Source organism: Phycomyces blakesleeanus (assembly GCF_001638985.1).
Source record: "Phycomyces blakesleeanus NRRL 1555(-) unplaced genomic scaffold PHYBLscaffold_13, whole genome shotgun sequence".
NCBI classification, from domain to species: Eukaryota; Fungi; Mucoromycota; class Mucoromycetes; order Mucorales; family Phycomycetaceae; genus Phycomyces; species Phycomyces blakesleeanus.
The window spans coordinates 989,123-1,003,476 of NW_017265146.1; the positions used below are offsets into that span (position 1 = coordinate 989,123).

A 14,354-nucleotide genomic window follows, 5' to 3' on the forward strand; every position below is an offset into this window, starting at 1 on the left:
TAATAACTTGTTTCTTTAACCATCTGTATTTCAGGTGCAGATATTTGGAACTTATCAAGTTGACCAGACTACAAATTTGTGGAATAATATCCGAAGAAACGAAAGGAGTGAGCATTGACATGCCATATACAAAAACCCAAAAGTTAATATTCGACCGTGTTCAATTCTACTCATCGACCGAGCATCTAAACGAAAGAACCAAAATAAACTTGATATTGATGTCCCAGCTCACCGAAGCCAGCCAGTCAGATGAAAATGAAGAAACAGCAGGTGTAGAATCTTCTATGAGCTACATATGTTGGCTTCACCGCTTCAAGGAGACAGAAAACGTTAATAACTTTACGCAATGGTACAGGGAGCTTTCGGATCAAGATTGCCAAGAAATACTTGCTTATTACCATAAAAGCTCATATAAGAAGAAGAACATCGGTACACAAGAAGTGCGAAAAGGTTTTGGCAGAAAGACAACGAAGAAGTTTTGGGAAGATGATCTTGGTAGAGGTTATGTTGAATGGGTGTGTAGCCCCCTAGTCGATAATAACGATTCCTTATCGCGTTTGAAGGACTCCAACTTTTATAATGTATTTTTTTGGAGCTTGTAAAATCTAGCTGATTATTTTGTTTTATTATATGTATTTCTTGTAATTCATATGCTTCTTTTTCGTCTTATGTGCATGACTTTATCGACTTTTTATTTATTTATTTATTTATATCGCTTCACCCATTACAGTCCCGCACTCACTCTATGAGTAGGAAAAAAACAAAACAAAACAAAAACTCATAGAGTAAGTAGGACAAATATATAGATAAAAAATGAGAAGATTGTTGGAACCAAACAAAGCAATACTTTTATATATATTAATTATTAAAGCAAATACAGCTGTATAATATTTTTGTAAGTATGGCAGAAATCGGAAGCTTCTTTTTGTTTGAAGCAAAACACATAAATAAATACAATTTTGTGTCCGTTTTTTTTGAAAGAAAAAATTGTATTCAAACACTGATAGACTAGGTATCTCTAAGTATACAGCAGGAACTCTTAACCTTCTTCTTCTTCTTTTTTATTATAGCTAGAAAAGCGCACTGATTCCGTCGAAAGGGTTTCTGTCATTTTCAGTTGATCATTTACTCTGCAATTGAGCCACACTTGAATAAAGCATAACCTAGTCTAAGAGCATATTCCCACTTCCTCACTGGCGATAGTTGGAAATCGATTCTTCTATCGGGTGGATTAGATTCCTGCTCCTTCTGTAGCTTATAGTTTGCAAAATATTCCATAACTTCTTGTGACTCATCCTGCTCTAGTTGGCGTACGATATATCCTGAAAATGGGTCTCTAGTGGTGTGTTGTATATGAAACCAGATCCACTCTCTTGATTCGTCGTTGTCGTTGTCATTGTCGTCTTCTTCTTCCTCCTTTTGTGACCGGGAATTATCATGGTCTTTAGAGTCTAGAATTTGTAGTGCCTTTGGACTGCGCACTGACAATGCAACGAGTCCAATAGTGTATGCACTTTTGTTTTTTTTTAGTAAATTGAATGTCTTCAAGCCAAAATATGGCAAAGTGCGTAAACGACATGTCGATGGATATCCTTCCTGTGGTAGGACAAACCGAACCTTCAACCCGGACTCCCTTGAAACAAAGATAATTTGACTGTCGACACTGTAGCGACAGACGATTGTGAGTCCTGACGTCTGTCCACACAGAAATTGCTATGATCTTGGTCAAACCGTGGTTCGTTGGACACTCGGGGAAATTCTTGCCCAGACGGAGGTCAGAGTGCTGGATTCCAATTGTTTTTAACGCAGGAAAGCTGGCCAGAACTTCATCTAGTTTCAGCGTTATTCCAAACGCGCTGATGTAAAGCTCGGTCAGACAGGGACTATAGTCTATTATGTTGGTGAGTTTGGTAGACAGCGTGCGTCTTATATAGGCATCGATGGACAATGACTCTAAAGTACTCGAGAACATGCTGATAAATTCTCTGTTCCCGTCTTGGAATTGTCGTAACTCTGGTCCTTGTAGTTCATTATAACTTGGGCAAACTTTGTGAGATATCCGTCGGATTTTTGTATTGAGGAGTCTGAGCTGTCGCCAGATAGGAATGTATCTGTAATGCAGATAGCTCAATTTCAACACTGATATCTTGTAGGTCCCGAAAGAATGGCTCGATAATCAAGGACTTGAGCAACATGTTCCTTTGGTTAATATTTCATATATCTGTAAAGTGGAGCGTCTTGAGTACATGAAGGTTTGGGTATTTGCGGCCAAAGTAACACAACCATTGGCAGACTGATTGGCTTATATCAAGTTCCAAATCCTTTATATAGCAGTTTTGTACTGGTGCTGGCGCTGGTGCTGATGTTGATGTTGATGTTGATATTGGTGCTGGTGCTCGTCTTCTATCAGACTGTTTTGCTTTAATTGGCACAATGTTGTGATGTGTTGCCACATTTTGCTACTTTTATATTTGCGTCTGCTTGATGATTTTTTTTTTGCTGTTGTTGTAGATAATGCTTTATAATTTAGCCAATCAAAGTATATGTAGCGTAAGTTGGGCAAGAGTTTCTGTAGGGTCAGAAGTTGTGAATCTGTTGCGCGAGTGGGCTTTAGAGTGAGTTTTCGTACAAGATGCCCGTGTTTGAGATATAACTGGTATTTTGGGCTGCTAGTTTTACAGACCAGTCTGAGCTTGTTGTTGGAACTGAGTGTGATATTGATCCATAGTAATGCTTGAAAAGGTGTCTGCCACGCTTTGCATGTGAGACTGCACTGAATCGAGAGGCAGTTTCTTTGTGGTCGATAGTGTTTCAAAAAATATAATCATAATTCTATGCCCTATTTTATATTTCTGTCTGGAATGTATGTATATTTTAATAATATAAAAAAAAAGTTTCTAACAAAAAGACAGAAATACATATATATTTATATTGGTAGTGCAAGTGTAGCTGTAGTGAGACCTATTCTCTTTGGGTTTAGCCAAGTTTGTATTATGTGTGTATTAACATAATGACACCTAGTGATTGTGACTGTGGGTGTGGTGTATGTTGATCAGCTGAAAGAAAACAAGAGCAACGTGTGATACCTGTGATCAAAGAATATCCTGATTGATGACACGTAACATATCACAAACTTTCTCTGTCTTATATATAAATTCTTCTAGAAAAACGAAATTGTTACCAATAATGCTGGTAACTTTTTTTAATTAATGAATTTATAATAATAAAACGATATGGTGCATATTAGATACAGTGCAAGTGTAGATATAGACATTCTTTGTACACAGTATTGTAAAGTACAATATTTTGTCTCACGTAGATCATCCATATGAATTCATCGTCCAAGACTAGTTTCTTTCCTTGTATGTATATTAAAAAAAACTACAATAATTAGTTATGAATTATGAACCATCTGGAGATCATTTCAAGATACAATCAAATGTAGAATTGCATAGATCTCCAGTAAGTCTCAAACTGACTTGATTCAACCCCCTTCCAAGCAATCAATAGTACAAGATCTCTAATCAGCTATTTTAATATGAGGTGTAGAAATTACAATCTCATCAAAGACTACTTTCTTTTCTTGGTCTTTGGATCTTTGCCCAGCAGCAGCAGCAGAAATACAAATTTTACCTTTTTATCTTTCTTTATTATTATCCAACTATAACTTGCTTGTAGATCTATATACATATTTTCTTGGTAGTATTGCATAATAAATTCTCGGATTATTGCGATTTGATTTAATGTAAAAAAAAAAAAAAATAGGTCTTTTTTTTTTTTTTTGAGATTTTTGAGTTTGTTTTTGTGATTATCAAAAACGTATTTTTAACACATACAAAAAAAAATGAAAAGAAAAGAAATAAATCATCTAACAGTCCCTCTTTGATTTATATATTTATTTATTTATTTATTTATTTATTTCCGACCGGGAGCTCAAAATGTTATCTGTCCAAAAAAGGAAGTAGTTTACTCCCGGCTGAGAGTAAAAAAAAAAAATCCAAAAGAAAAAGAAAACTCAAAAAGTTACACAAGAAAAAAAAAGAAAAAAAATCTACTGTGGTGAATTAAAAAGCATCACTTTTCTTTGGTTTGGCTTTAATTATAACGTGCATCGCAATCTCCTTCTTCACTTGCCTCCCTTCTTCAATTCCCTTTATGGTCTTTTCCTACCTATCCCTGCCTCTAGAGATATATATATATATATCTCCATTTTACCCACATATACTTCTTACCTTTGACTAAGAAAAGAGAGAAAAAGAAAGAAAACCTTAGTTTGTGTTTATTTGTGCGCATATTTTACTACACTGCCAAAAACAAAAAACAAAGAAAAACAAAAAGAAAGAGTACAAAATGGTCTGCACTACACTACACTACACTGTACTGTACTGTACTGTACTGTACTAAATTTTACTGCATACTGAAAACCATGTGCAGGAATCTTGATGTATTTTGATGCCAATAAAAGAATGTGTGATAGTATATGATATGATATATTAAAATACTTTTATGTATATAAAAGTACAAGCAAATAAATGAATAAAATTATGATAGTTATGATAATGATAATAGTATTAGTATTAGTATTAGTATTAGTATTAGTATTAGTATTAGTAATAATAATATGGGTTATGGGACTTTATTTATAACCTAAGATGTGTATATAATTTATGTATATTTATGTATGGGATAACAAGAATTCGTCTTTTTTTTTTGTTTTTTGTTTTTAATACAAATCGATCAACTTCTTTCTCTGTCTGTCTGTCAGTGCACCTGTCAAAAAATAATAAGCAAGAAAGAAAGAAGGGCTGTATTGTATTGTATTGTATTGTATTGTACTATGAGGATAAGCTTGTTGAAAAGTTGACGTTTACAGCTCTGGTCGGTTGTTCCAAGGATATATTCTGGGAAGACAGAACACCGATGATGCAAGGGCGAGGTGGTCTGGAAGAAGATGGGCTAGATGAAGAGGAGGAAGATTCTGAAGCAGACGCAGACGCAGACGCAGACGCAGACGCAGACGCAGACGCAGACGCAGACGCAGACGCAGACGCTGATGGAGATGTAGAGAGTTCATGGGGCTGGTTGGGGTTTCCTGGCCAATAATCCATTATATCTTCTTCGGTTGTAGACCGTCTCCAGAAATTGGGATAAGACAATGGCCGTTTCTTGCTAGCTTTGTTCCGACGTCCTACTCCTCCAGTTCTTTTTGACAAAGGCTGTTCAGTAATCCCTGCTGCCGCTGCTGATCTTGATATTGAAGTTGTGTTTGTTGCTTGTGGCTGTAGATATGGTTGGGCTGGTAGCTCTGGCTGTGGTGATGATGGTGACGGTGCTGGTGATGGTGGTAGTTGTGATGTTTGTGATGTTATTATTACTGACTTGCGTTTTTCAAAAAAGACCATTTTTATTTTCTCCATCAGACTTGTGGCACTCATCCGTCGGTCGGTGTCACGGCGACTGGAAGATTGTTCTGACTCGGCAGTGTCTTGGTGAACTGGCGGTTCTGGGTGGATAGTTGGTTGAGAAGTAATTGGGTCAGTTGTTTCTTCAATAAACACTGTTCTACGGTCTCTAGCAACTACTTGTATAATAGCAAACAGTTCATTAATTCATACATACATACATACGTACATTTATGTTAATATCACATAAAAAAAACAATTCAGCTAAAAAGAAAACTTACGTTCAGTGTCACTAGTGGTTTCGGAGTAAGTTGGGTTTAGGATTGACAAGGGTGGTTCGATTGTTTGCCATGGAGCAGTATTATTAGCATTATTATTAGCACTGTCATTAGCTGTATTAGGTGTAGTAAGAGAAATAGGTGTAATAGGTGAAACTACTGTTCTTGTGGCCGTTGTAGTAGTAGTAGTAGTAGTAGTAGTAGTATTAGTAGTAGTAGTAGTGCTGGTGGTGGTAATAGGAGCAACAATAGGAGTAACAGGAACAGCTGTAAGTGGTGATGATGGTGGAGAAGAAGAAGAGGAAGAAGAAACACAAGATGAAAAGGACAGAGGAGGAGGACGAGGACGAGAATGGGAATGGGAATGGGAATGTACAGTTTTGATGGCCTTTGGTTTGATCAACTCTTCTACTTCAGCAACACTGGCTTCTAGGTCAGAGTAGGTGCGACAGATTGGACACTGAAACCCTGGGTGACTCTTGAGAAGTGGACGGATGCATTTGTAGTGGTATGAGTGTGCACAAGGGGAAATGAACAGGGCTTGAAAGGGGGCCATTGCACACAGGCAAATACAGCACTCTTCAATTGATGCATCTGCATTACTTGTGTTTTCTTCTGCTTCAGTTTCTTTTTCTATGTATTCGTATTCTTGTTGTTCGTTGTGCTGATATTGATGTGAGCCCGCCAAAACGGCCGATTCATCATCGCATGACTTGGCACCATTTGTCAGGTGAGAATGATGGCTAGCTGAAGAATTAGGGTTTGTGTCCAGATTTCTTTTGTTTTTTTGACTCAAAACAAGACTGTTACTATTGCTATTGCCATTGCCATTGCTACTACTACTGTTGTTGTTGTTGTTGCTGGTGGTGGTGGTGGTGTATTGTATAGATGACTTTTGAGGATTAGTGAATTGACGTAGATTATTGAAAGCGGTAATTGTGTAGGACATTGGACGAGGATTGCGAGAACGGTTAAGTTCGAATCTCATCCTGACCGAGCGGTATATTTCTTCTTGTCCTCCCTGATAATCGATTCCAAGCTGAACAATGTCTCCGTCTTGAATTTGTGTTGGACGACTTTCATGGTTTGCGGAGCTGAGACGAATGTGGTTTAGGAACGTTCCTGAGCTTGATCTGGTGTCCTTTATGTAAAGCTAAATAAAAATAAATAAATACATAAATAAATAAATAAATAAATAAATAAAAAATCGAATCGAATCGAATCGAATATCAAATCAAATCAAATCAAACAAATTATCAGTAAAAAATGAAATTATTATTAGTATTATTTTATTTTATTTTTTACCTTGCCATCTACTTCTGACCAGATTTCACAATGTGCTCTCGAGACAACCTTGCTCTTGAAGGACATGTGGCTTGATGTGTGGCGGTCTGTAAAGCGGCCGATCTTGATAGATGTTCCGGGTTGGAATTCACGGTCGACGATATCGAATACAACGCATCGACTGGCGTCCTCGATATTGGGTACGATCCTGACGTGGATATTTTTTGGTTCGACGGAATGGGTGGCTAGACCTAGACATTGGGAAGTGTCGACAACAGCCTGGCTTGGTTGACTGGTTAGAATATGTGAGAATCTGGCTGAGAGAGGGCCATTTGTGGTTGGAGTGTCTTGAGGTGACATGGTTCCAATATTTATATAAAAATCAAGTCAAATCAAAGGTGAAAGAGAGATATGAATAATTCCCGAGTGTATCAAGAAACCAAGCAAGATTAGTTGTAATAGTAAGTAGTATTGAAAAATGGAAATAAAAGGAAAGAAAGAAAAGAAAGAAAGAAAGAAAGAAAGAAAAAAAAAAAGGTTAAAATATTGATGTGTACAAAATGTGTGTGTGTGTATATAAAATATATAAAATATGCAAAATCTCTCTCATTTACTTTCTTTCTTTCTGTAGTATTTTTATAGCACTAATTTATATACAAAAACTGATAATAGTATTTAGTAATATTGTTCTTGGCGGATAGTAAAATCAGTACAAAAGGTGTGTAGAATAAGATTGTGATACTTTTGGTCTGAATATTAAAACCAAAAAAAAAAAAAATACATCATAAAATATACACACTTGTACCTGTACTTGCACTTGCACTTGCACTTGCACACCCTCTGAATTGTCTGCACAGATTCATTTAAATAAATATATATAATATATCTATACGTATGTGTGTATGTATGTATGTATGTATGTATGTATCTATGTACATATATGTATGTATGTACAAACATACTTGTACACACAGATGAATTACACTGCTTGGCAATTTCTTTTTCCCTTTTTATCTATCTGTTAATATTAAACCCATCTCAACAGCCGTAGTTTTTTTCTATATTGATTCTGAACCGACATAACAGTTCTATGTATACATACATACATACATATATACATATATATATATTTCCTTACCATTTGCCGATTTATATAACGTTTGAAACAGACCTGGTAAGGTAATTACCCCATGTTCGTTATCATCATCAATAAAGGCAAAGAAAAAAAAAAGAATAAGATTGTTGATGATAATAGCTTATAAGGTTCCTTATATATTATTTTTAATAAAACAGTAGTAAAATCATGTAAAAATAATAATCTTATCCATATATAAATGATTGTGCGTAGGGATTTAATTCTATCTTACATAATTTATATTGAAACGTGATATATCATTATTGTACAACAACAACCCCCCAAAATATAATAAGGAAAGAAGCTAAAAAGAAAAACAGAGTTAAAATATATATATATATATATATAATAAAATGCTACTCCATTATCTTTCTCTAAAATAAACCTTATATATGTATATAAGGTGGAGTCAATACATATTTGGCAAGGTAGAGCGAGCACTAGACACAAACATAACTATATATATATTATTCAGTTCAATTCAGTTCAGTTCAGTTGAATTCAATTCAATTCAATTCAATTCAGTTCTGTTCCGAGGTACAAGATGGTAAGGCATTTAAGATTCATTTTCCTTCTTTCCTTCATTTTATCTGTCTAAAGATAATATGTCCGCCTTGTCTCTAAGGAATATTTATCAAAAAGAAGGTGTCAAATATACATATAAATATGCATTATTTTACTGCTTTTTTTTTCTTTTACTTTATATTTCAATATTAACATCAAGCTATTATACTATACTATCTGCACCAAATGTCATAAAATACTTATTATAAAATAATAATTCAAGAGAGGAAACCAAGGCAATATCTTTAACATGCAACTGGTCATCAGGAACAATAATTAAAGCCTTCAAACTTCAAATAAAAAATTATATATATATATATATATATATATAGATTTAATTATAATGTTTTGCTAACATCATCCTGGTCTCTAGCTTAACCCACCAGCCTGTCCATAAAGTTACCCAATAAAATTTACCCACTTTCTTTCTCTATACATTTTAAATCGTATTTAAAATGCTTCTGTTTGTCAACGCAATTTATTAAAGTGTATCAGCTATAATGAACCTCCCATTTTTCTGTGATCTAACTAACCGAAAAAAAAAATATGTATATTCTTTCTTTGTACTATGACCACTTTTTTCTTGTTAGACCTTGTCTTTCAGATTAGTACAAATTGTGGAGTCTGTGCTCGGAAGCTGTACCATAATCCTGATCGCATACTTTAGTAGACATCTCTTATCTGAGCTGTTTAGTTTCAATGCCATTATGTTCTCTTAAAAATTGGTATAGACAAACTGAAAAGTTCAAAAAAAAAAACGTTCAAACGATTCTGACTTGACTAGTCTTCTTCCATTGCCAATTAAATTGCAAAAAAAATATAACTTCTGTGGAATATTTATGCCACAAGGTGTAAGACCTGCAAAGACTCGCAATAAAAATGTCTTTACCTGATGGAAGAGGTGGTATTAAGGATTTAATTCTATCTGATATGAATTTGAGCCAAAATTTGAACTTTTTTTTTTTTTTTTTTTTGCTTTTTTGAACCTTTTAGTCTGTCCACACCATTCTTTTTTTTTCGGATGGAGGGAGGGAGGGCTATTTAACATTATTTCGTGACTGTGACATTATTGACGTCACGACAGTCTCTAGCCTGTCCGTAAGGTTGCCCTGTTGCCCGCAATTAATTACTGGAAATAATCTTTTTGTGTGTATGTGTGTGCCTGTCTATCAATCTGACTGCCTGTTTACCTGTAATTGTGAAAGTAATGTGGCAAAATAAAAAAAAAAAGTGTACTTGTCAAACAAATATTGACAATAAAAAAATAAGAATAAGAACAACATATAAATAATTTTTCGTTTCAAAGTTTCAATTCTTACATTTATTTATTTATTTATTTATTTATTTATTTATTTAATTTATTTATTTATTTATTTTTAATTTTTATAATTCGTTTGTAATAGTCATCTTGACAGAACATGTTCAAATCTGCCATCCTACTCAGACCTGCTGCTGCATTCAGCCCCACAAAGACCTTTTTCTACACTGGTTATAATGTCACCACTTTGGATCAGGCACGAGAGGTCTTCAATAAGCTTGGTCAATATGGTGAAATGATTGAATACAAATTCCAAAGAGTAAGATTATTATTATTATTAATGCAGAAATAATGATCTCATTTATTTATTCATTTACTTATCTGTCTATAGTGCCCTGAAACTCAAACCTATTTGAGATACGGCTACGTTACCTATAAACACGAAGAGGACGCTCAAAAGGCTCTGGTTGACGCATTTGTTAAAGTTGACAGCCCTCTGTTTAAAAAGGCCCTGGAAGTCAAGATTGTCAAAGGAAATAAAAAGAGCTCAGAATAAACACAAAAACACATAAAAATGTATATATACATATAGACACACACACACATACAACACGCACACTTGGACAAAAAATTACACATTTGTTTCTTTTGACAGATTTTTTTTTTTTGATTGTGAAAATCAATCATTACTATTACTATAGCAACTGTAACAACGAATATGTATACCGTTTCTTTAGTGGATTTAGATAAAATAGAGAACCGAGATTCTTTTTTTTTTTCAATTATTAGAGTAAAATAAAATAGATAATGAAAAATGAAAAATATGGAAGGAGTTGGTGTTGGGGTGGGTTAAGTTAAGTTGAACTGGAAGAGGACGAATGAATGAATTGTTTTGCTCTGTTTTTTGTTTTTTTTTAATGCAATGTATATGTGACTTTTCCTGCAGTTACAACAACAACAACATCAGCAGCAAAAAAAAGAAAGAAAGAAAGAAAGAAAAGACGATTTTTCTGTAGACCTTTTGATGGACATAAACCCTCTCTATATTACATAAGACCTCTGATGAGTAAGGTGATACAACATTGCAACAAACGGATCGAAAAGAAAAATGTATATAATATATACATATATTTCAAGGGTTCAATAGTAATAATTATAATAATAAAGAGTATATGTTAATTTACTATAAAGAAGATTTTTTAAAAAAAAAATCTCATTGTGCCATCTGGTAGGATCAATAATTTAATTTAGAAGCCATGTACAAATATACGATTTTCTAAAATCATAATAATAATAATAATAATAATAATGGCACCAAAGGTGTCTTGGACAGATTAATAGTGAAAAGTGACTATGGAGAAGGAGAAGAAGAAAGCAACTGGTATACAATAGGCATCAATAGATAAGCAAGGTAGATGTAAAGAATATATGACTTGCATTCCATGATATTTATTTTTATTTTTATTTTTATTTCTATATTCTTATCTCTCTCTCTCTCTCTCTCTTTATTTTCATTTTCATTTTTTGCATATCTGAATGTCTCTCTCAATGTCTTGAATATCTATAGATTTATTTGTCCATTTATTTAATATAATAAAGTGAAATATACTATACTATAATGGAATACCTGTTGTTGATAATGTTAATGTTGGTGGTGGAATAGATCGCCATTGACAGTACTATTTACATTTGGCAGACAAAAAATGAGGGAAAAGACTCATAGAATTCCATCCCAATAAATAAATAAATATTATTAATATTAATATCAATATCAATGGGTAAAGCCAATGTAAGGACATGTATATATTTTATATACTTGCTCTTTTCTCCTCCCCCTCTCACTTTCACTTTTTACCCTTGCCATTACCCCTTGCATTAAATATATATATAAAGGTAAAAAAAAAATGAAATTTAATAAGGTAATGCATGTCAACAAGGGAGATAGATAGAGAGAGAGAGAGAGAGAAAAGAAAAAAGGAAGGGGTAAGACGCTGCATACATAAAGAAGATAAACGATGCAACCACATTAAACACACAAATAATAAATCATCTCATCTTGTTTCAAATACTGATATATATATATATATATATATATATATATAATTACTATCTAATGAGCTATTATAATTATTATTAATTTTACTATACATTTTGGTTGATTTGAAATATTGGCTGATTTCAAAGAGAAAGAGAGAAATAAAGAAAGTAAGAAAGAAATACGATGGAGTTAATAAAACAGCTGGTAATACTGCTTTGTGATTAAAATCGTAAATCATTATCTATCAATCTATTCCATTATATTCAAAGGAAGCTGCACTTCTTATATATATATATATATATATATATATTATATATTATATATTATATAAAAAAAACATGTTCCATTCCGCAGAATCTCCCCATCTTTGACTTTGTCCTTTTACTTGACTTTACCCCTCTTTATTTATTTATTTGCCTGGTTACTATTGAAATTATTTTCTTTATTTTTAAAAATAATAATAATAATAATAATAATAATAATAATAATAATTCATATATATATATATATTATAATATACATATTTATTCATTAAATAAATAATCTGATTTGCAACTGTGAGATATATATATATATATAAAGAAGAAGAAGATTAATAGTACACACTAGAGCCAATCAAATTTTAGAATATAGGCAGAAAACGGAGGTTCCAATAAAAGAGAAAGAGAAATATATATATATATAAATATATATATAAAGAGAGAGAGAGTGAGTGAGGGAGAGGGGAATGAAAGACCGTGGCTTGATGCATTCGACACAGACACATGCGCACAGATCATAGCAAGAGAGTAAAAAGGAAAGAGGGAAAAATAAAATAAAATAAAATAAAGAGAGCTATCAAATAAGAGTCATCAAATCACAGGCTACCTATGATATATATTACTAAACAACACCTTGTATAATTATAATTATAATTATATATATATAATTGTATAGAATTGTATATATCACGTCCTTGGAATATAAAATACTACTCCTACATAGCACCTAACTTTCGTTTCTTTCACTTTCAAGACTCACTTTGTATATATATTTATATTTATATTTATATTTATATTTATATTTGTATTTGTATACATATACATATATACATATATACATATATACATATATACATATATACATATATACATATATACATATATATACATACATACATACATACATATATATATATATATATATATTTATATATATACATATCTTTATTTGTGCACACACTACACACACTACACAAACATACACACACATACACACACATACTACAAACACACACATCTTTATTAGAAATAGCCCCCACTCGCCATCGCTCTATTCTCAACCCTCTTTCTCTTTTGTATCCGTCATAATCCAAAAAAGAAAAAGAATAAAGAATAAAGAAAAAAAATAGAAGAAGAAGAATAAAAGATAAAGAACGAAACAAAAGATATACAGAAAGCATAATAAAATAGTAAATATATACATATATAAATAGTAATATAAAAAGAAGAAGAAGAAGAGAGAAAAAAACAACAACAAAGAGAAAGAGAGAACCTTCAATCCGTCCCATTCGATCCTGATCATGCTCGCTTGCTCTCAAGATTCTTTCTACAAGTCCACACCAACAAAAAAGGAGATCATTTCTCCCAGCAGAACATTGGATTCTAGCCATGACAGCAGTTACCACTCTTGCAGTTACCCAAATAACCAAATAACTCGCCACAACAGCAGCAACAATAACAACAACATTAACAGCAACAACAACAACAACAACAACAACAACAGCAGCAGCAGCAGCAGCAGCAATATTAATAATATCAATAATACTAGTATTATTATCCACCACCAAAATCATAACCATAACCATAACCATAACCATAATCACAATCACAATCACAATCATAATCATCACGGCCCGTCTCACCAGTGTCAGAACCCACTGGCATCAAATGCTCAATATCAGAAAGAAAAGAGATTAAAGACATTGAAGAAAGATCAGCCCATCGGTTCTGATAGCAATACCACATTGAGCGACCACGGAAAAGAAAAAGAGGAGGCAGGTTGTTGGATTAAAAAAAAAATTAAAAAATTAAAATAAAAGAATAAATAGATATATATACATATATACATATATAAATTTAAAGAATACCAAAGGATGCACAAGTTCAAATAATACAAGAATTACATACTAATCTAAATATCCAACAAACAGCAAGTCTGGCCACCAGATGTAGAGTCTGCCTTTATTGAAGGTATATACTATAATAGCCATAGAAATAACCATAGAAACAAACATAGAGATAGCCATAGCAACAAACATAGCAACAAACATAGAGATAACCATAGTGACTACCATAGTGACTACCATAGCAACAAATATAGAGATAAAGATAGCATTATCCATGGCAACAAACAT

At 32.9% G+C, this 14,354-nt stretch overlaps 7 protein-coding genes across 7 annotated transcripts in view; 3 read left to right on the forward strand and 4 right to left on the reverse strand.

The window, feature by feature from the left end:
* The window catches only part of PHYBLDRAFT_169675 (hypothetical protein), a gene marked incomplete at both ends in the record, with an annotated part of 1,410 nt that extends 808 nt beyond the window's left edge, over positions 1-602 (forward strand). The window contains one exon of the mRNA XM_018436131.1: positions 35-602. Coding sequence (XP_018290587.1) covers positions 35-602 — 568 coding nt within the window. The remainder of the gene's footprint in view (positions 1-34) is intronic.
* Positions 603-1,125: 523 nt separating this feature from the next.
* Positions 1,126-2,828, reverse strand: PHYBLDRAFT_65412 (hypothetical protein; the record flags this gene model as incomplete). The annotated part of the gene is made up of 4 exons (XM_018441454.1): positions 1,126-1,513; positions 1,578-2,111; positions 2,343-2,666; positions 2,707-2,828. The coding sequence occupies 4 exons, from the start codon at positions 2,826-2,828 to the stop codon at positions 1,126-1,128; spliced, it is 1,368 nt and encodes a 455-aa protein (XP_018290588.1).
* Positions 2,829-4,350: 1,522 nt separating this feature from the next.
* PHYBLDRAFT_65411 (hypothetical protein) lies at positions 4,351-5,103 on the forward strand (the record flags this gene model as incomplete). The annotated part of the gene is made up of 3 exons (XM_018441453.1): positions 4,351-4,382; positions 4,570-4,610; positions 4,766-5,103. 3 exons carry the CDS (start codon positions 4,351-4,353, stop codon positions 5,101-5,103), a joined length of 411 nt encoding a protein of 136 aa, XP_018290589.1.
* Positions 5,104-6,107: 1,004 nt separating this feature from the next.
* Positions 6,108-7,177, reverse strand: PHYBLDRAFT_99811 (hypothetical protein; the record flags this gene model as incomplete). The annotated part of the gene is made up of 3 exons (XM_018444109.1): positions 6,108-6,292; positions 6,596-6,833; positions 6,986-7,177. Coding segments are annotated over 3 exons (615 nt in total), but the record flags the coding sequence as incomplete, so codon positions are not given.
* An 845-nt stretch (positions 7,178-8,022) lies between these two features.
* Positions 8,023-9,369, reverse strand: PHYBLDRAFT_65409 (hypothetical protein; the record flags this gene model as incomplete). The annotated part of the gene is made up of 5 exons (XM_018441452.1): positions 8,023-8,052; positions 8,332-8,403; positions 8,833-8,953; positions 9,047-9,093; positions 9,256-9,369. 5 exons carry the CDS (start codon positions 9,367-9,369, stop codon positions 8,023-8,025), a joined length of 384 nt encoding a protein of 127 aa, XP_018290591.1.
* Positions 9,370-10,081: 712 nt separating this feature from the next.
* On the forward strand, positions 10,082-10,477 carry PHYBLDRAFT_65408 (hypothetical protein; the record flags this gene model as incomplete). Its single annotated transcript, XM_018441451.1, has 2 exons — positions 10,082-10,240; positions 10,313-10,477. 2 exons carry the CDS (start codon positions 10,082-10,084, stop codon positions 10,475-10,477), a joined length of 324 nt encoding a protein of 107 aa, XP_018290592.1.
* Positions 10,478-12,946: 2,469 nt separating this feature from the next.
* Positions 12,947-13,847, reverse strand: PHYBLDRAFT_65407 (hypothetical protein; the record flags this gene model as incomplete). Its single annotated transcript, XM_018441450.1, has 2 exons — positions 12,947-12,978; positions 13,493-13,847. The coding sequence occupies 2 exons, from the start codon at positions 13,845-13,847 to the stop codon at positions 12,947-12,949; spliced, it is 387 nt and encodes a 128-aa protein (XP_018290593.1).
* Positions 13,848-14,354: the final 507 nt, after the last annotated feature.